We start from the raw sequence: 21268 nt of genomic DNA on the forward strand, positions 1-21268 counted from the left end.
CCACAGAAATCCAAGGGTTCTTCCTGCTCCCAGTGCTGATTTGTGGGGCTCAGCCCTACACACTTTGCGTGAAAAAACATCTTGTTTTCTGCTCAGGAGGTGTGCACTGTAATCTAAAATCTATTTTATCACTAAACCATGACCTCCTGACCATATCAATATGCTGACATCTGTCCAACCCACTGATCAGCAGCACAAAGCACAGGGCTCACCACTTTATTAGTTTCATACGAGGTTCTGTACAGAAACACACAAGCCTTAAGGAACAGGTGGAGAAAGCTTCCGAAATTTTGACTGCTCTTCAGCGTTGCCCCTGCGGGAGCTGCACCCACACCTGTCGCTCAGGCTGTGTCCCTGCTGGAGCACAGTGTGTGTCCATCCTGGTGGATGGCACGTGTTCCTGCTGGAGCACGGTGTGTGTCCATGCTTGCGCATGGTGTGTCCCTGCTGGAGCGTGGTGTGACCCCGCTGGCCGCCCCGTCCCTCACCCCGCAGCACTGCGGGGAGAAGAGGGACAGTGCAGTTAACCGGGGCCTGCGTTTCGATGCCGCAGATACAAACGCCCATTGAGGGATGTACCCCTGCCTCCCAAGCCGGCTTGAACCACAACCCAGGGCTGCCGGGCGCGTTCACCGCTGGCAACCCCCGCCGCTGCTCATCTTTCATTGACTCCTTCACCAACTTGAAGGAAACCTCCCTTTTTCCTGCTCCTGGCTGTGGGGCGAGCCCGCTGCCCCCCGGGAGGCGGCGGCTCTCGGAGGATGCTCGCCGGGGGAGATCCCCCCGCACGGCCGGGGGCGGGGGCCGGTCCCGCCCCTCTCCGCCCCGCCCGGCCCGGCTCGCCGGGGGCCGCGCCATGTGCCACCGCCCGCCGCGGGGCCGCGCCGCGCTCGCCGCCGCCGCGGAGCGTGCGAGGGGCGGGCGGGCGGCGCTGCCGGGGCGGCCCGTGCGGCGGAGCGAGCGCCGGCAGCGGGGAGAGAGCGGGTCCATGGAGCACAACCACCTCCACCTCCACAACGGCTCCCTGCTGGCGCACCACCGCTATGGCTGCGGCTTGGGGTACGCACCTGTCGTCTACTACAGCCTCCTGCTCTGCCTCGGGCTGCCGGGTGAGTGCCGCGGGACGGGCGAGGCTGCGGGGCCCCGGCACCGCCCGCCGGAGCGGCTCCTGCCCGCTGTGCGGGGCGGGGCGGGATGAACGTCCTCGGGCTGCCCCGGGCGCGCTGCCTCCGTGTGCCCGGCGGGATGAACGCGGGCGCTTCGGGCAGCATCTTTCTCCTCGGACAGCATCTCTCTCCCCGGGCAGCATCTCCCCGCCCGGCGCGTTGCCGTCCCGGCGCTGCCTCCCTTCTCCGGGGTTTGTCCCTGCCTGCCATCGCACTGCTGCTGCTGCGGCCGCTTTCCCACCCGGCCTCGGGCACCCTGACTTTGAACTTGACAGTACAGAGGCAGCCTGTCCTGAAGTTTCTTGTCATTATCAATTTGGCCATGTGAGTGCCAGAGCGGTACCGAGACGGCCGGGTCTGGTCCCCACCGATCGCGTGCCGGGCCAGCAGTAAGCACAAGTGTAGCTGCCGAGTTTTTCTGGTGCAAATCTCCGCCTTATTCCCTGGGCTTTAGGAGCAGCATGCCAGCAGTACAGAACTTGGCTGAGGAAGGAGCACGCTGTCGGAATGTTAGCAGACAGTTATCATACTCGTGAGCCCATCCCCGGGATGGTGGAGCAGGACAGTACTTATAAAGTCCAGTCTTGGGGTCAGTGCACTGCAATGCTGACACTGAGACCCCTGAATACAGGTACAGGGCTTGGAACAAAGTCCCAGCTCGCAGGCACCAGCCTCCAGCCTGTGTAACTCTCAGAGAAATCTCCTACTTAAAAAGGGGACAAAGACAATACAGAGATGCTGCAGATAAGAAAAACTAGAGACATCCCAGATAGGGATGTCTCAGTCTTGGGTGTGAACACCTGTGAGACACCACTGCCAGCACGCAGGTGCCCACAGCTCAAAATGTGCAGATGCTACACGAGCATCACATCAGCAGCACTGTCTCAGCTGAGACAAGGACTGAGCAGGTACCTCATCCCTAGGGGGCTGCCTGTGGCTGCCAGCGAGACACCTTGGCACGCAGGACCACCGAGAGCTGTTATAGTTACAGATTGGGCTCCAGTGGGCAGAGCTTAACGCCTCCAACCTGAGAGTAACTTAGAGTGATCCCAAGGACAGGCAGAATGAGTCGGGGAAAAGTTAGAGCAGTCTCATGCACCCAAGATGAGCCGGTATTTTAAGGATGCCGAACAAGAGTTTGGTTGTTTCCTCGTACAGCTACATTTAAAGTGCCATGTGGAATGGCAAGCAGCAATGATAGTTAATAGTCTACAATTTCTAAATGTTTTGTTCATCTTAATTCCTTCTTCAAGTAATTAATTCATAGAAAAATTTTTAATCAGACATGAAGAGAAGCCTGCCTCTGAACAGCACACATGCAATTACCACTCTGCATATGAATTGATGTTCTTTGTGTTGTTTTTGGGTTTTTTCCCTTCCTGGCTCATAATTAAAATTTGAACATTGGCTAATAGTTCAGAGAACTGGAAAGTTAAGTTCTGAATTTGCCCACAGAGGATGTAGAGCACAGGCAAGTGTCTGTGCTCCACAGCATTGACGAGTCTCAGCCCTGACCCAAAGAGACCCAGCCAGCAGGGATGAGGTGGTAGCTTCCTCTTCATTAATCCCTTAGGGGCTGCTTAGATGTCTGTATGAAAAGCTCTGATTTTAACACCAGTCCTCTAGGAAATGACCAAGACCCTCTCAAAATTATCAGGTGAAGAAGTTGTCATGAAGCAGTCTGTGGCTAAGCTTGCCTTTGTATGTCTCATACAGGGGAAAGTCTTACGTGAACAGACAAGAAAAAAAATTTAATGAGTGTTCTGCACATACTTGCACCGGCTCCCTAAGGATACTGCATTATAATTACAGACCTAATGCTGTCATTCTAAGAACATGGTTAAAATCAGTACACGATCCAAATTAGCAATGGTGACATGCATTTCTCAAGGGATCAGACATCAGTTGATTAGAGCAGTGGCACCTGTGACAGTGCTCAACAGAACTAGCCAAAGCATTTGGTGGTGCAACACTGCTAAGTTCAGTGAGCTTATATCAGGTATGGATGTGCTCAGTGCACATGATCTGAGGATAACACTGGCACTAACACCTGAAGTCATTGCACAGGTACAGTATGTTGAATAAATGCACAGTATGCTGAGTGCATGAGAAATTCATGATTCTCACCCTGAGACTGCACAGAGATGAGAACAAGCTAAATATGTTTAGGGGAAGACTCACACAGCCATGCTTCATCGGGGATGGGGCACAGGGCAAGAGAAGCACTAAAAAGAGCTTTTCATGTTTTAATTTGAAAATTTTCTAACATTAGAAAATTGTAAAGGTAGCAGACTTTATTGGCTGTTAGAAAAAGAACTCTGAAGTATGTGGGATCTTAATTAGCTTTGCGTGGTGCCAAGAATTTAAGAGAAACACTGTCGAGGATCTGTCCTCAAAAACAGCACTGGTGCAGTGTTTTGCTGAAATGGAAACAGTTAACTCATTGCCACAAATCTTAGAGAAAGACTGATAAGAGGAGAAACCGGTTAACTGTTTCTGCCTTTCCTGCTGTAGTGTCTGCAGGAAATTTCACTAACTCAACAACTCCACGTTGAGGCCAAGTGATGCCAGGCCTGACTGTGCATGCAGAGGAAGCATCCTTCCCCTCCTGCACATGTATAACCCAGGCACCACAGCAGAGCCTGTTCTCAGCACTGGCTCCTTCTCCCTCTCTGTTCAACCAGGCACTAGAAAGTCTGTAAAGATAGAGGGGAGAGAGAGCAAAGTGGACTCCCTTCATCCCTGCCGTGGTATTAGCACACAGAGGCAAGGGCCAGGCTGTGCCCTGCAAAGAGGGGCAACCACAGAGGCAGCACTACACCAACCTGTGTGACTGGTACCACGCACAAAGGTGGTTACAGCTCGGCCGGGGAGGTCATGCCTTCCATCAGCTGGGGCAGGAGGCTGTGTCTTTTCCCTCTAAGCAGAGGCTGACAACACAGAGACAGTTTTTCAAAACTTGTTATGAGTGCACATGTGCAAAGATGTCCTGCAAGTGTGCAGTTGTGCTACCGGGAGTGGTGTGCCTCAGGAGCAGGATGCATGGAACATGGAGAAACTGCCAGTACAAGGGTGAGGAGGAGAGCAAGGTAGAGGCACTGGAAGTAGGGTCATTCTCCTATTCAGAGGGGAGGGTTTCTCATTTATGGAGCTGTTCTGCAGCCCCTGCTTTACTAACCCTGCACTCCCCTTGTCTGTCAGTCGGAGAGAACCTTTGGAGCACCTGCAGTTAATTCACAAGCAAGAGAGGGACTGCAAAAAGTCTTAATGGAAGTTTCTTGCTTTAGTGAGAGAAAATGCTAAAGAAGAGATGAAATTGGCTGTAGGGGAGGGAATAAATTGCTCTGTTTTAGTCCAGGAGGGGGCTGGTAAAGGTGAGAAAGCAAAGAGCAGCTGGTACCACTCGGTCCGTCCCTTTGTCAGTGAGAGCTGTGCAAAGCAGCTGCACAAAATTGCTCCTGCTGTGGCCGGGCCACTGAACACAACCAGGAAGGTCAGGCACAGAAGCAACACTGCTTGCTGCAGATACCTGGCTTTGACTTTAATTCCTGCTTCATGAGAAGATGCAGCAGCAACAGGCTTGCCTTGCAGGCAGCCACCTTTTCCATCGGGAGTAGAGTGTATTGGTCCTGAAAGGACAGAGCAGCAGCATTTCCCAGACCAGAGTCTGGCCTGATCAATGTTCCCAGGGCTCATCTCCTTCTGACAATGCAAGAGGCAGAGTGAAATCTGGCTTTCCTAGTGTGGGATTGCTGATTCCACTTTGCTCCCCAGTCAGTTGCCTACCTTGCTTCTGGGGCCTTGGCTTCTGGGGTCATCACATCCCAGCAACACAAAGCACAGGCAGGTACCCAGCACCCTTACAGCATCCCCACAGCATCCCCAGGAGGGGATGCCCCAGGGAAGAGCCACTCCAGACTTTGGGAGCCTGGTCCACAACTGTTTCTTTTATTTGTGCTTTAGGCTTTTACATAAAACCAGTCACAGATTCAGGAATTCACAAGCTTGGGAAAGCAGCTGGGACACACGTGGATGCTCTCAGCTGGAGGGTACAAAGAGGTAATGTTTGTGTCAGACCAGCTGCTGAACAAGGTGTTGTGGAGATGGGGACAACCCAGGTTATTCAAAGCCCAGCCATGCACAGAGTGCACTCAGAGGGCTCCATGCAGAGGGAGAGAAGCTGTAGTCCTGACCTGGAGGAACATGTAAGCTCAGCAGGGATGCCTAACTGTTTTAACACACTGTGAAGAGAGAGAGACATGTTATGGACCTTCCCCTAACAAATGACAGACTGGCTGTCCTTGCTCAACAAGCCAGATGCTTCCCAGGGTGTTGGACTGACACACGGGTGCACTGTGCCCATGCAAACTGCAGTATAGCCACAGGAAAGCTGAAACAATGGAGAACTGGTCCTTCTGGAGCCTTTCCCTTGTGTAAAGTTTGGAATAAGGAGGCTACATGGGAGGTGTGCATGCCAGGATCATCATCCTGGCAAGGCAGGTCCTGTTGGTGGGCTGAGCACCCCTGATCTAAGAGACCACCACCACACAACAGCCCAGCTGTGTTCCCTCCGCTCCTTGGCACGAGTGGGGGAACGAGACCCAAGGAGTGTTGCCAATTCTGTGCTTACAGCTGCAACCCTGTTAGTACCACGAGCAGGAAGGGAGACAGGTAGCAACATTTGTTGATGGCTAATGTGGCAGGTAATACCCAGTAAATACCAAAGCAGGCAGAAGGTAGGTGTACATACAGCACACAGCACTATAGAAATGTCTGGCTTGTTTTGGATTCCTGCCATCTGCTGCCTAGTGTATTCTTTTGCAATCACAGTACAGGCTTCTGATTAAAGAGAGCATTTCTAGCACCTGAATAAATAGCCTTTCTCATAACAGCACACCTGAACAACAGAAGTGCTAAAGGAAGATCTGAAAATATGAGTGGGAGAATTGTTACATGTACAGTTATGACCTTGAAAAAACAGCACTCTTCAGCTGTCGCTCATTAGGCAGAGTTCACACAATGAATAAGAACCAAACCCTCCTGAGACCTGATTCAGCCACCCTTTCATTCAAAGACCATACTTTCTCTGACTTAAAATCTGAATTGGATGCAAGGCCAGTACATTGCATCCTACTTAGAAGAGGAAAAATAAATTGCCAGAACTTTAGCTCAGCTATTGGAACAACTGAAGGGCACTACAGCACATTTACAGTAGTACTACAGGACAGAGGGGAACAAAACTACTGCTAACATGCTTAAAATGAGTCATTTCCTATTGTAAAATAAATGCTTGTTCTGTAAGGAAAGAAGAATCATCTCAAAAAAGAATAAATTCATTCTGTTCCTGTACAGAACCGGTGACAGCAAGGTGTGCAGATAGGAGTGATTTAGTTTGGTCAGTACATCTGCAGACTGTGGCCACTACAGTCTTGCAGCCTGAAAGGCAGCATGTGGATGAACCCATGCTAATGCATGGATTGTGAAGAAGTTGATTCCACATTTCTGGACGCCACTACAGAGTACAACTGCTAGCTTTGGTTTTCTTCTGCCACGTCAGTAGGAAACAACGCTGTCAGGGCTGTAATGATAATGAGGTGCCATATTTGGGAGGCTCAGTAGACTATGAAGTGCACAACCTTGCATGGCAGGCTGCTAAAATGGATTGGGAAGGAAAAACTCCAGAGGAGATTTTTCCTTGAAATGACAACGACACATAAGAGAGAGCACAGCCAGTTTTCACGGTAGGTGGGTAATGCTGAGCCCCCAGTTGTGAAGAAGTCAAAACATTCAGAAACACTAGGCAGTCTAATATCCTGCTGTTCTTCATCCACTCCCTTATTTAGTTCTGTCCTCCTCATCCTCTTTCTGCTTCCTTCCATAAAATGGGGGTGAATCAGCAGAAACAAGCCAGCAGGAGCAGGCCTTCATCCGCATACGACAAAACAATTTGCTGTAGGCAAACAAACAACGCGGAGATGTCCTGATGAGGTGCCCTCTGCTTTCACACACCAAGTGCAAAGCAATCCCTGTCCACAAAAGCTTTCACCTTCTGTTTCAGGTGGTCTTTTTGAGCCTATGATCTCTTTTCCCATTAGCTTTGAGACACCAGAAAAGGAAACAAAGCCAAAATTAACTCCTCGAGAACAGGAGACCTTACACACAAATCCATTTTCATTCTGCAGGATACAGAAAAGTACATAAGGATCCTAAACCCCAATGTCTGGAGCGCTGTTGGTGCTGTTCTCAGAGTGACCTGATGAGAGAAGATGGTATTGGGTTGCCCCCCAGGACATCAGTATGGTTGTGCAGAGAGAATGAAGTAGAGGCAGCCAAGTAGGACCAGAATTAGAAGTACAGAAGATGACAAAAAAAAGAGTTTTCTATCCCTTTATTCATGGAAGAGGAAAGAACCTTGCCTATTGAAACTCCGAACATCTTTTTCACTAAAATTGTTCCCTTCTACCAACTGAAACAGAGAGTCCTTGCAACAGTTGTTTAGCTTCTCCCTCTTTTCAATCATATGGACCATTGGCTGCACAGACAGGTGCACTAGAGGTTGCTTTTGGTTTCAAGACAAATTACCTGTCAGTCTGTTATATCAGACTAGGATATTTCTCAAATGTTTGTTCCCTCCAAGAGTGTTTTCTTCAATGTCCAGACTAGCACACCAAAGAGTGATATATCTAGTGTGGATGCAGTATATTCTCTGTGGGGGGAATAAAGCCAAACTGCAATGGTTTTACATAGTCTGTAATTTCCTGCATATTGTGTAAAATTGGCGTAGTCTCTGAGAAAGCTTGGCCATGGGGTTTGCAAGCATGAGCTCCTACTGCATTAGCTAATGCTTTAGGAAGACATAAAGACTGGTTTATTTTAGCAAAACCACAATCAGAGGTAAAATCCTCTTAATTATTCATGTTCAGTAAAGAATTCATGCCAGTGCCCTTATGAAATCACATCCTCTCTCCATCCCAGTCATCCCATGAAACACCTTTGGCACCTGCATCAGTGCTTTGGCATTTGGTATCAGAAGGGTAGAATGGTTTTGTCACCCTCGAGCTCAAGTTACTCAGCCTGGGACCTCTTACACTGTGCTGACAGCCCACATGTAGAAGCCACAGACACCTGCCAAATGAGACACCTGAATTGCCTTGAAAATCTCTGTCTGTCCAGATATGTTGCATGAATAACCAAATTCCTTTTATGATTTCTGCATTATTTTGCAGATTGCTTTTTCTCTTCCCAGCATCAATTTCCACTGGAAAGCTTTACTGCTCTGGTAGCAAGATGTGAGGCTAGGTTTTGAGATGTTTATCCTTGTGTGAGTGCCTCTAAGAAAGGCTTTGGGAAGGCAAGGGGGAATTCCTGAGAGTCATTAGAGACTTTCTACACTGTAGGCCCGGCTCAGGAAAGGCAGATGAAGAGGGTGAAGATGGCAAGAGGAGAACCAGATCCCTGTCACGTTCACACACATGTGTCACCAGTGAGCACAAACCAGACCTTCCTGTGTCTTAGCCCAGTGTTCCTTCTCATACTGCAGAAATAGCCCTATTTTATAAAGACTATGAAAAAATCATACTCCAATGGTCTAGGAAAGCCAAAAGCAGCGCAGTGTAATTACACCTTTCTGCCAGACAAAGCTACTGCACTCCAACCTCAGTGGCTGGCAAGGCTCAAAGTGAATACCAGCCACTGGCACCTCCATGCCATTACTGCATCTGTGGCCTCCAACAGCGAGGAAGTGCTTTTCCTGGATTAAAATCCTTTTCTGGCCTCCATGACCCACTGATGGCTAATGCCAGCTGCAGAGCAGAGTACCTCATTCACTGCATCCTTCCCCAGAGCCGTCTCAGCTAATAAATGCTGTTAGTGAGAAAAATGGCCCCAGAGGCCAGATTTCCTTGTCAGAATCTGGCCTCTGGCACTAACTCGTTCATTCACTTGTGACTTGTAAGTGCAAGGCCATGCTGTGTTTTCTCTGGCAGTGACTAACCCAGTCTCCTGTATATAGAAGGGAGTTCAGGTTGTCCTGGGCAGGAGCTTGGCCATCCTCTACCTCCAAGTTCTCTTTCACCCTCAGAACTGGTGTAGTCTGTCCCTGCACGTGGGATTTCTAAGCACAAACCACATGAGAGCCTTCCTACAAGATGTGAAACCTGCTCCAGTAGCAGTCCTATATCCATGTCTGCTGTAGTTTTTATGATGCTCATTTTTTTTTGCTTATATCCCCTTCCATCCCCACGGAGATAATGCAGGCACCAGCAGAAGGGGCTGACAGCTCTTCCCTCCTGGGGGTGCCTCACTGTGAGCTGTTCGACAGCGCTCAGACAATTGAACAGCAAATAAATCCATTCATTTTCAAAAATCAATCCTCACAGGAACTCCCAGGGAAGCAAAAACTTGTGTTGCACTGATTATATTCTGTAAAGTATCTCTTTACGCTTCACAACAGTTTAAGGAAGGATCTCAGGATACGATAATAAAAGAGAGGAACAAATTGAGGCACAGTTCACAGAGACTGTCCCCATCTGCTCTAGTGCTGAGTTTCATTCATATTGGCTGTAAGAGGAAAACGTGGACCTGCCCTATCATTTTTAAGGGCAAACAGCATCCAGGGGTCATTTTCAAAGGCCACATAACCAGCTATAGCTAACTTTAGTAATAAACAAGTATTTAAATTGCCACAGCAATTCTGAGTTTCTTTTTAAATAATTCCTGTTATGTAGCACTTTCATCAGAAATCAACCCTTGTCATCAGCTTCCCCAGAGAGCTCCCACACAAAGTAAGGGCTAAATGCCATCCTTATCTCCAGCCTGGTAACTATTGGTGCATTAGTAACCGTGGTCAGACCTGGCTGCTGGACACGGTACCTGTTTACATTTGAATATTGCCTCCTAGTTTAGAGGAAATCACCTATTGCCATCAAGCCAAAACATCCCTTGTTCTCATCGTATATTTTTAGCACGTTGTACTTCCACTCTCAGAGTTTCTAAATCTAAGACCGAGGTGTTACTAACATATTTTCTAAAGCAACTTAAAATTTCCCATTTGTAAGCTGTCTCTCTGTGCCAGTCAGGTGACTAATGCCAGGCCTGCAGAGAAGTTTCGTACATTGCACAATTATTTGTGGGGATCCTAGGGATCCTAGCAACAACTGTATTGGGTAAAAGATGTCCATTATATTGTGTGGCCTAATGTTTATCACACTCAGTGAGCGACACTCGTGGCTACTCCATTTAGGTGGTTAGTAATGCTGAACTGCTGAGCCACACAGCCAGCCTTGTCCCAACACCACAGCACTGCTGCTCGTGTTGTAATGGCTGTTACACTGCACGGGCTGCTGTGTTCATGCAAAGTGCTCTCAATTTAAAAAAACCAAACCAGAAAGCCCAGAAATACGCCTCTTTCTTCTTTACACAGATACAGTCGCTCCTGCTTAAGCTCACGTGCAGTGGTGATAGTCAGTGAGAGGAGCTCTTTGAATCCCCTGCAAAGGCTGTCCTTAGACACTATTTGAGCGATGACTGTAATCCATGAACTAAGAAGCTGGAGAAAAAACTGTGCCCTTAGGTCACAGGCACTGCTTTGAGGAGGCACAGAAGATTGCCTGGGCTCTGCAGCCACGGCAGCATGGGAAGTAAACCCAAATCCACATGAGAACCAAAGTTACTCCTAAAGGGAGATCCCTCTCAGACATGTAGGACCTCCAATGGCTTGAATTTCAGTGCTACAGTTTGTACTCAGAAGCTGATAAAGTCAGGGGAGACGTCAAAGGAGAGATGTGAGTGTCCCGTGATGAAGCCTGGCTGAGTTAGAAGGTTGCCATATTTTGAGCAGTGTGGGCCAAGGGTGTTTGGGTATCAGAGACCTTCAGACACTGTGCCTCAAAGGCATCCTCAGGCCTGAAGGGAAAGAGTTGAGACTGTCATATCATACAGTTGCTTCTAATCATCTGCCAACGGCACCTCAAGGCTTCAGCCAGCTAGTCCCTAATCAAGCCCTGGTTCTCAACCAGATATTTATAAATTCAGAATACTGCACTGCAGCAAGCGACGCTGGCATAAATTCCCATCTGTCATCCACTAATCATCTCCCAACACAGTGATCAATCTCTTTCAAATTCAAATGATCTTAACCACTTAGTATCTAGAAAAAACACAGCAAGAAATGGGCAGTGTACCGTCCAGGACAATTTAGGGGTGCTGACCTCCCCAACAGCTGTAGCTCCACGTATGTTACAGTAGAGACAGATACTTTTCTATCTCCGTCATCACCATCTCTGCCATAGTCCTCATCACACACTACAGTATTAGTGCAAGGATTAGGGTCAGCCAGGTTCAAATATGGTTGCAAATACTCTTCCATCACCTTTCACCCACAGTGGGTAATTTTTGCCCACAGGAGAACAAGAGAGCAGGACTTACAGAGACACTGGCACAAGGACACAGTTGTTCACACAGAGCTGTGTGCCCACCCATTTTCCGTTTTACTGAGTTTTAGGCAGTGTTTGAGGACACACCAAGGACTAACTCAACACTGGCTAGGAAATGGGTGAAGGACTGAGACATTCATAGCCCATCTACACTTTCCCTATACAGTATGCAGCAAGAAAAACACTCACAGACCCTGTGCTAAGACACTGTCACACTGGCAACTTTCTGCTGCACCCCAGTATATATCTGTTTTCACAAAGTAAGTGATGTTACTGTATTTCATATCATCCAGCCAGAAAAGGCTTGAATGTGATCCCAGGGAAAGCATTTCCAGTACAAGATACAGTAACCCTTGCAGAAAAAGTGGGATAGAGCTAGCATGTATTTTGTCAGATCAATTTTCTAATCCAGCTCACCAGGCAAGGCTTTGCTGGCCTTAGATGAATAACTTGCACTTCAGCACATGCTGTTGCTGCCATGGCTGGTAACCCTGGGAGGCAGGGGCAGAGGGTACAGAGGAAAGGACTGATCATAAATTTGCTCCTGTAGCAAAACTGAGTGGGGTTAGTAGAAAGTGTAGGGAGTGGGTCTGCTGTGCCTGGGCACAGCCTGGCTTCAGCATCCCTGCAGGAGCTACTCTGACAGTCAGGCCAGAGTTACCAGCAGGGACCAGTGCCTTGAGATATCCCCCTTGCTGCACGCTGGCTCCAGCTGCTGCCACTGGAATGAGTCAAATCCAGAGGATTTAAAGAGAAGATGCGCCCCATGGGTCACATCCAATATCTGAAGCCGAGCCAGTCAGTCTGTCTGGCCAAAACCAGCAGTGGCTGCAGAGCCATGATAAACACTCCAGCTCGAGGATTTCCTTGACAGTACATCATTCACTGCACCTCCAGGGCTCATCAGCAGGCACAACAGAGGCATTTCGTAAGCAAGTAAGTGAAAAATGACACAGCAGTTCTGACTGTATCACCTCTTGTCTCCCACGTCTGCTCTGAGCTGAAATCAATGCAGTTGCATTCCCATTAATGGAGGACAGAATCGGGAAAATTCCCCTGAAGGCAAGTTGAGACAATACCTTGGAAAGATCATGCTGCCTTTTTTTTTTTTTTTTAATATAGGGAAGGAGTCAGTTGATTTTCATGTTTTGTTTAGTTTTGTTCCAAGATACAAAATTAATACATTAAGTTAATACAAAAATAGGTGAGGGCTGGTGAGGGCTGTTAGTCAAAATCATTCACTCTGCTGCAGTTCATTTCCCTGGTGGCAGAAATCTGCTTCCAGACAGCAGGCTTTGAAGGCACTTATGAAGGAGGAAGTTTTTTTCAGTGCCAAGTAAAACAGTTTTTAAAAAATGAGCATTTCCAGTTGTAGGACATGTGTCCTAAGTTATCATTACCTTAATGTCAGCAACTTCCTTTCTCTCTGATTTAAAGGAATCCTTACAAGTATTGTTGATTTGTTTTGGGAAATCCATCAAAGCTGGAAGAAATGTTCGAAGCACTGAATGCACAGAAGAGGTGATTTATAGAACACTTAGGAAAGTATCAACTACAAACATTTGGCAGCCTCTTGTACAGTACACCAGAGCTCTGATTTTTAAGCACTACTTCAAGTATTATTCTAGCCAAGTGATACCAACTTCTGATGGGAACAATCTTGCCTGTCTCATTCCAGCCATAGTGATAGTAGGAATAATAGAATTATTTTTTTTCCCACTTCAAGACTACACAGTAAATTCTAGTAAACGAGAGCAAGTAGTTAAAATTTGGCTGCACCTCAGTGCACCAGGAAAGCTCTCAAGGATTGCAAAGGCTGTTTATATTCATGGGGAGCTCTGCCTGGCCAGGGGTTGTAGGACTGATCCCTTGTAGCACTGGTTCAAGAAGACATTAAAGTATATCTAAGTTTAACCAAAGTTTTAGAAAACTGAGGCAAACCAGGCAGTGACAGAGCAGAACAAAGACACTTCAGCACTTCACCACAATATTATTTCACTGCCATGCAGTACATCTAGGTGATGGGTCTGTATTGTGGCTGGAGAGTTGCAAACAGGCGCTTTTTGGGAAATTCAGGGATGTTTACACTCCTGCTGAATCAGAACATCCATCATGTCTGATACGACCAGCAGGATTTCATTTAAGGCTAAATTATATCGCTTTAGAGGAAAAGTGCCTTCCAGCTGAAGGACTTCTAAAGGGCAGCTCTGGGTAAGCAGGCAGGTCTTCGTGGAGCTGACTGTCTCAGTGGTGGGAAGGGAGATGCTTCCCCAGAGCCCATGAGTAGGAGAGCAGGTCAGACAGGAATGACTGAATCACAGAAGAATCTCAGGAAGAGCTGAGGACACTTGTTTCTCTGAAAGTCCTTCTCTCAATTGGGAGCCCACTCAGTCAAGAGAGAATTACCTAATCCAGGTGGCTTTGGTTTCAGTTCTGAAACAGTCAGGTACCACAAGCTGGGATGAGAGACAAAATGTGTTTTTCTCCAGAGCCCAGCCCACCCTTCTCATTTGTCCCTGGTTAAACAAAAAAGTAAAAAAAGCAAGGTGAGAACCAAGGGGAAACGTGCATGTGAGCTATTAGCTTTTTACTCCTGCCACCCCTGCCTCTGTGTGCATGGACAGGGGTCCCAGAACCCTCTGCTCAGGATGTGTATTCCACAGCTGAGAGCAGGGCCACATGCTCCTCCCATTGCAACAGTTTCTCTGAGGGACCTGACTGTGGCGTTTTTCTTTTGGTTTAAATTTAATAAAGGCGATCATGCTGCCAAGTGCTTGAGCAGCTCCAAACAAGTGCTCAGAAAAGCTGGTGTTACACCTTAATAGCCTAACTTTGCATTTCTTTCTCCACAGCAAACATCTTGACAGTCATCATCCTCTCCCAGCTTGTAGCTCGCAGGCAGAAGTCCTCCTATAACTATCTTCTAGCTCTAGCTGCTGCTGACATCCTGGTTCTCTTCTTCATCGTCTTTGTTGATTTCCTCATGGAAGACTTCATCTTAAACAAACAGATGCCTCAGGTACTGGACAAAATAATTGAGGTCTTGGAATTTTCTTCCATCCACACCTCCATTTGGATTACAGTTCCACTAACCATCGATAGGTACATAGCTGTGTGCCACCCGCTGAAGTATCACACAGTCTCCTACCCTGCTCGTACTCGAAAAGTCATAGTAAGTGTCTATATCACCTGCTTTTTGACCAGCATTCCCTACTACTGGTGGCCTAATATTTGGATTGAAGACTACATAAGCACATCAATGCATCACGTCCTCATCTGGGTCCACTGCTTTACTGTTTACTTAGTGCCCTGCTCCATCTTCTTCATCCTGAATTCCATCATTGTGTACAAGCTGCGGCGAAAGAGCAATTTCCGACTGCGAGGGTACTCCACAGGGAAAACAACAGCCATTTTGTTTACTATAACTTCTATTTTTGCCATACTTTGGGCACCAAGAATCATCATGATATTGTATCACCTCTATGTGTCGCCTATAAACAACAGCTGGGTGGTACATATCGTGTCGGACATCGCCAATATGCTTGCACTGCTGAACACTGCAATTAATTTCTTTCTCTACTGTTTTATTAGCAAAAGATTTCGCACAATGGCAGCTGCCACACTGAAAGCCTTCTTTAAGTGTCAGAAGCAACCTGTGCAATTCTATACAAACCATAACTTTTCCATAACGAGCAGCCCTTGGATTTCCCCAGCCAACTCTCACTGCATCAAAATGCTTGTTTACCAGTATGATAAGAATGGAAAGCCTATAAAAATATCACCATGAAAAGGGCAATAGTTGGAGTTTCTGGGTGCAAGTTCCTTTCAAGTGGTTACATCTTCGAGATGTAATTTGCTGAAATGGCTGTTTTGAAGAGTGGTCATTTGATTTCATTTCCCTGGGAGACCAAGGGCAGAGCAGACTGTCAGGAAGGAACAGGAGCGCTTGATTTTAGAAGGAAAAGTGAGAAGGCAAATGCCTCCATCTCTTATATAGCATTTTGAATATGCTTCAGAGTTCAAGTCTTAGTGTTCAGCCGCCCTCAAATGTTTTGCATTCCAGCATCAGTGCAGTCCAAAGTCATTGGAGGGGCGAAGCCACAGCAGTGTTTAATTACAACCTTTTAACACACAACAACAAAACCTTGCTCGACTGTGTCGTTTGCTGTCGACAAAGTGAATGGATGCTTTTGTGTACTGTGGAAGGTGCCGTTTCTGATGTGTGCACTTGCCAAAAATTATGTGTTGAATCTGACACAAAATGCCACCACACACAGTTTTGCTGTCAAGACCTCGTTGCAGGAGGCAGCTTGAGACACCAGTGGTGACAAGCCCTTTTGTGGCTCACTTGAACAAGGCTCAAGGACCGATACAGTACCTGTTGCAGCTTTGACATGGAAAGCAATCCACAAGCTGCCAATAGTCATGTGTTTTAAGTTGTTATTTAAGAATGTGACTGAGACAGGGGAGCTTGAGGGAGGGAGGGAGGGAAGTTTATAGAGCCAAGAACAAAAGCAGCATCTTTTCCCAACTATTTCAGTTATGGTGTCTAAGGACTTTCAAGTTTGAAACCAAGTTCTGCCTGATGCAGAGGTTCCACCAAAGCTGCTTCTGTGAGGTTTGGAGTGATCAGAGCCTTCAAGTTCCTTCTTAATTGATACAGATTTTCAGTTATCCTCCATGTTCAGGCCTTTAGGGATTAACATATGAAAACATCAACCTAAGCTTTTCTCCTGATGGATGATGCCATTCTGTTGCAGATTTGCCATTTAATTGTTAAAAACAATTATGAAAGAAATTCATTAAATACCCAAGAGCAGTAAAAACATAAAAGCCTTAGTCTAAGCTGATCTAAGTATTACACTTACTTAAAGTAGGTTAGCTTCTTTTCCTTCACACTCAAAAAACAGCATCCCATCAGTGCTGAGTGCAGGAAATAAGCAGATATTTACAGGAAGGCTGAAAATGTACTTCTTTTAATTTCTTTCACTTTCAAATCTTTGCGTGTGGTCTCGGAGCCACATACCACAACCTTTTTGTTCTATATTGGGCACTTAATGCAGCCTCACTGACGTGAGAGCAGTGAAGGTATATGGTGAACACAAGCACAGTGTGGTCAGTGGACACAGGAGCTCCTCAGTAAGTACCTTGGTGCTAGCACTGCATTTGTGCCTGTGTCCATCTCCAATGCCAGCAGAGAGCTCATGGTGCATCAGGGACTAACATAGAGGGGTCCTTTCAGAAGGGATCCAATCAATCCCACTGTGGTGGGATCTGAGGGCTGAAAGCATCTCTCTAAAACCCATGGATGGCTCAGCTTTGGTGCATTTTCCCTAAGAAACGCCAAGTCTGCAAAAGTCTTGGACAACAGCCTGGTTCCCCTCTGCCACACAGGGTAGGTTTGCACAACACCTCCTACTGACATCCTGCAAGAGCTAAACCCGCAAACCCGAGCACAGAAGGGAAGGGCAGCAAAAAGCACAAGGTGTGAAAATCGGGTCCCCAGGCAAGGGCTGGCTCTTGCATGGAGGGGAGTTCTCAGGAGAGATCAAGGCTGCTCAGTTTGGTCCAAATGCCCAGGGCCTTGGGGAGCACACGCCCCCCAGTCCTCTCCCACTGGCAGAGTGTTTGGGAGAGCTGCTCAGCACTCCTCTTGAGGTGCTCAGGCACCCCAAGGACCGTGCAGGTCAGAGCAAGGAGAGGGGCACATCTGGGGAAATGGGGGCTGAGAGCAAAAGCTGACGCTTTCCACCTTCACCACCGAGGGGATGGTACCCACCTAAACATCCCCAAAGGGAAACGAAGAGCCTCTCAGTCTGTCAGCTGTTTGCCCCTGTGATCTTCAAAGCTTCACCCTTGCAATAATAAGTGCAAAAGGGATGCTGAGCCTTGCTGTATTTTTCATGGAAAGGTTAAAATTATTGCTTCCTTTAGTGGTGTTTTACAGAAATTCAGTTTTGTGGCCATCCCTTCTGCCCTCCTCTCACAAACCTCTCTCTGGTCTTTGTCAGTTGATAGTAACCAAAGTTACCTTATGGAAAAGGTACTGTATGTCTCATTTTGGGAAAACACTGTATTTATAACTTATTTTTATTCTACATTTGTTATGAGGAATGCTCGTCTGAGTTACATGTGAATGAGTCTGAAGTGCAATATCTATATAGATAAGTGGTTCATTTTTGAGAATGTATCTATGGGGAAAAAAACCTATTTATACAAGAATTTCACTGTTCTACTTAATATGATAGTAACCTTAAAGAAAATAGTGAATGTTTAGGGCTTTTATTTATTAAAAAAATTCCAATTAAGTGCATGGCATATGCTGCCATTCACATGCTGTGATTTATTAATTTTTGTAGCATAATGGTTATCCTGCAGACTATCAGTGTTGTCTGATCTTTTCTGTCCTGATAATGTATTTTTGTAAATGACCATATTTAAAAACAAAAATCTTTCTGTATATTTTATTTCCCCATGAAAAATAACCCATTAAATTCTTGTAACTTATTTGGAAAAACTCACAATACTTTTCCGTATCATTTTAGAAATGACAAGGTGCAATTTTCATGTACAGTGGATTGGTCATTTCACTTCTGATAATTTAGGGCTTTAAAAGCTTACTTCCAAAGCCCTTTGAAGTCAAAGGGAAGGTTGGTAGTGGGTTTTGTGGTTGGTTTTTCAAATCCCCATCATTTTAGGAGGGCTTTGGATCAAGCTGTATCCTGTTAACAGACATTCAAAGCCAGTTTGGATAATAAAGCCTTGACTTTTTAGTCTGCCATATGGGAGCTGCTGTTGATAATACTTGCCTTATTTTTGGTTGTGTGAAGCATTTTGCAATGACTGTTGCTAACTAGCCAATGTCTTGCTGTATTATTTGTACCTCCTAATTTGCCAGTAGTAAAAAAACTTAACCAAGCACATATAGTGTCATTATTTAGAGAAAAAGTATCCTGGAGACAAAACCATCTCTGTTGTGGAGATGGTCTTTTGTACTCTAATTTATATTTCAAATGTCTACAATTAGAAAAAATAAGCTGTGAATGGACAGTTTTACAATTACTTATAGGTATACATCCTTGAAGACCACAGCTAGGAACAAAATACTTTTTAGATGAGTTGCTGGTATATAAAATTATGAGAACTATCAGCTATTTAAATTGTGAATATTGATATTTTCATAAGTAGACAATATCTTGTGTTTGACAAACTTGTTTGTATTATAATAAATTATGAGATGGTGCATAACTTACTATTGTGTGTGAAGCTATTGTTTGATTTATGGATTCTTATGATATACTTCTGATTTACAGATACTTCTGATACACTGCAAGTCAGACCAACCCTTGGCAACCACAGTCTTAGATTATGGGTGTTCATTTCCTGAAAAAAAACTCTGAAATATAAGATCTATAAATTATTACTGGCCCAATTCTTCATTTTGAACCAGAGACCCAGCTGCTCTAAGTTAAGTTTAGTTAAGTTAAAGTCAAGGAATATCAGTGGAAAGCTAGACCTGAAAATGCTGACACCTGTCCAAACAGGTGTGATATCAGAAAATCAGGATGATATCCCTGGTCTGTGCAAGTGGTGGGATATCCCATTTTGAGATAAGCAGCCAGAGCCCCTGGCTCCATCAGCTGGTGATCCCAAACATTTTGGATTTCATTGGTTCCTGTAGGGAATTTCAGTCTGTTGCAGGAATAAGCATCCCTCGTGAAACACCACACTTACAGATTTGAGTATTGTCAAATATGTGAACATGATAAATGTATTGTACCTGTTGCCAGGAATAGAGAGTGAAAAAAACCCCAAAAGTATGATGAGAAATACAAAATACTAGAGATAGAAAGTGGAATCAGGACCTCAGAGGACTGCATGTGGAAGAAGCCCAACATTTCTTCAAATGAAAATTATTAACACTATGCAGATTTCCTACCCCTGGCAAATGTAAAACTTTGTAGAGCTAGGATCAAGCTCCTAGCTTCTCTGGAGAAGTAAAAGCACACAAAAAGAATATTACAGAAAATATTAAAACTAAGCAGAGAATAGAGACAAAACTGCCCAGAAAGAGTCCAGTATTTTAGAGGTCAAGAATCCAGGCAATGCCCAACCTGCTTGTCAGATTTCCCTGCTGTGAAAGGCTGGGAACAGGTTTTAAAGGACAGCTTCAAAGAGAGAAGCCAGGGGAAGGGGGCACTGCAGAAAGGGCCAGTGTCAGATTTGATGGAGCTTATCAGAGTTGTTCCTTAAGGAAGGAACCTGGGGTCTGCCTGTCTTGATAGTTTCATTAACAGTTACAGCATGAGAAGTCCTGATGAAGTGTACAGGTTATTAAAAAAGGAATTATACTGCCGGCAGAGGACTGAAGGACAGGTATTTCATGTCAGAAACAGATGACCTTGAAGATGGCAGTGATAAAAATGAGATTAATTCAACAGTAATAAAAACAAGGTTCTCCAGTTGTCTGCCTATAACAATACATTTGCTATAAAACCTCAGCAGCCAGAAACAACCAAGAACCCCGTTGTGCCAGCTGGGCTTGAATGACAATGAGTCACCAACAGAAAGCAGCTGAGAAAAATCCCAGAATGTAATCACAGACACTTCTAAAGATACAGCACAGTATTAATTGCATTTTATAAGACTTCATGTGCTATATGCATATGCATATAAAGGGATAAATAGCAGTGCAGAAGAACTTGATGTAACAGCTGGAACAATAATAAGTGTTTATGAATTTTTCTCAGGTAAATTTGTCCTGGAAGTTAGAAGACAGGCTAATGACTGAAGCAGGGAAGGCTCAGCAGAAGCCTTCCTAGCAGCTCTACTGGTTTTAAATGGATCTTGGGGGGGTTCATGCACAGAATTATGAGCTGAGGCAGGCAGCAGAACACACTGGGGCCGTGCTTCCTTGGAAGCAGCTCAAAGGAGAGCTGAGGTGCTCCCTGAGCCTATTCATCCCACTGGGGCTGCTCTGAGGGACACTATGAGAGCGAGCAGCTACTCTGAGTGATTCCTGCATGCAGCCACAGTTCTCTCAGCAGCTCTTGCAGTGGATGCTGCAGATGGGACACTCCAATGCACTCCCCACTGAACTTGCACTGACTTCTGCCTCAGCTTTAAGTTTTTTAAAAACCTGTTTAAACATACTAAGAAGAGTAGAATAAAAGGCAGACCCATATAGTCCTGAACTATTAAATGATAATCCCACTCTTAGCAGTCTGGGGCTGGATTTGTGGGATCTGCCTTTCTGACAGCATGCAATTAATTCCCAGGAGTTACCAGACACAACAACGGGGTTGAAAGGCTCCAGCCTTTTGTAATAAATAGGCATCAAAAGTGAATTTAGTATTAGCTTTCTACAGTGGACAAAAGACACATAAATATTTATTAAAATTACAAAATTGTGTCAAAAGATATTAAAGGCTCACGTTCTCCTGCTTTGCCAATAGGCTAGAAATGCTGCTCCACCTGTTTCTCACTCTGCACCTTCTTCCAGCAGACTGAATGGACAAGATGAACCACAGGCAAAAGTGTGATATTGAATATTACAGTCAGAAGATTAATTTTCTGTAACAGAGGGTACTGAAGCCCTTCAGCTGAGCATGGCTCAGCGTTGGCTGGTGCTGTACAGCAGCATAAAGAAACAGCCCTTGGCCTGGGGAC

General features: G+C 45.9%; 1 protein-coding gene across 1 annotated transcript; it reads left to right on the forward strand.

Annotated features, from left to right (window-relative positions):
- The first annotated feature begins 963 nt into the window (after positions 1–963).
- Positions 964–18683, forward strand: GPR139 (G protein-coupled receptor 139). The gene is made up of 2 exons (XM_017813324.1): positions 964–1109; positions 14452–18683. The coding sequence occupies exons 1-2, from the start codon at positions 989–991 to the stop codon at positions 15384–15386; spliced, it is 1056 nt and encodes a 351-aa protein (XP_017668813.1). The 5' UTR covers positions 964–988; the 3' UTR covers positions 15387–18683.
- The last annotated feature ends 2585 nt before the right edge of the window (positions 18684–21268 follow it).

The sequence above is a fragment of the Lepidothrix coronata genome, unplaced genomic scaffold (genome assembly GCF_001604755.1).
Source record: "Lepidothrix coronata isolate B3197 unplaced genomic scaffold, Lepidothrix_coronata-1.0 Scaffold41, whole genome shotgun sequence".
Lineage (NCBI taxonomy): Eukaryota > Metazoa > Chordata > Aves > Passeriformes > Pipridae > Lepidothrix > Lepidothrix coronata.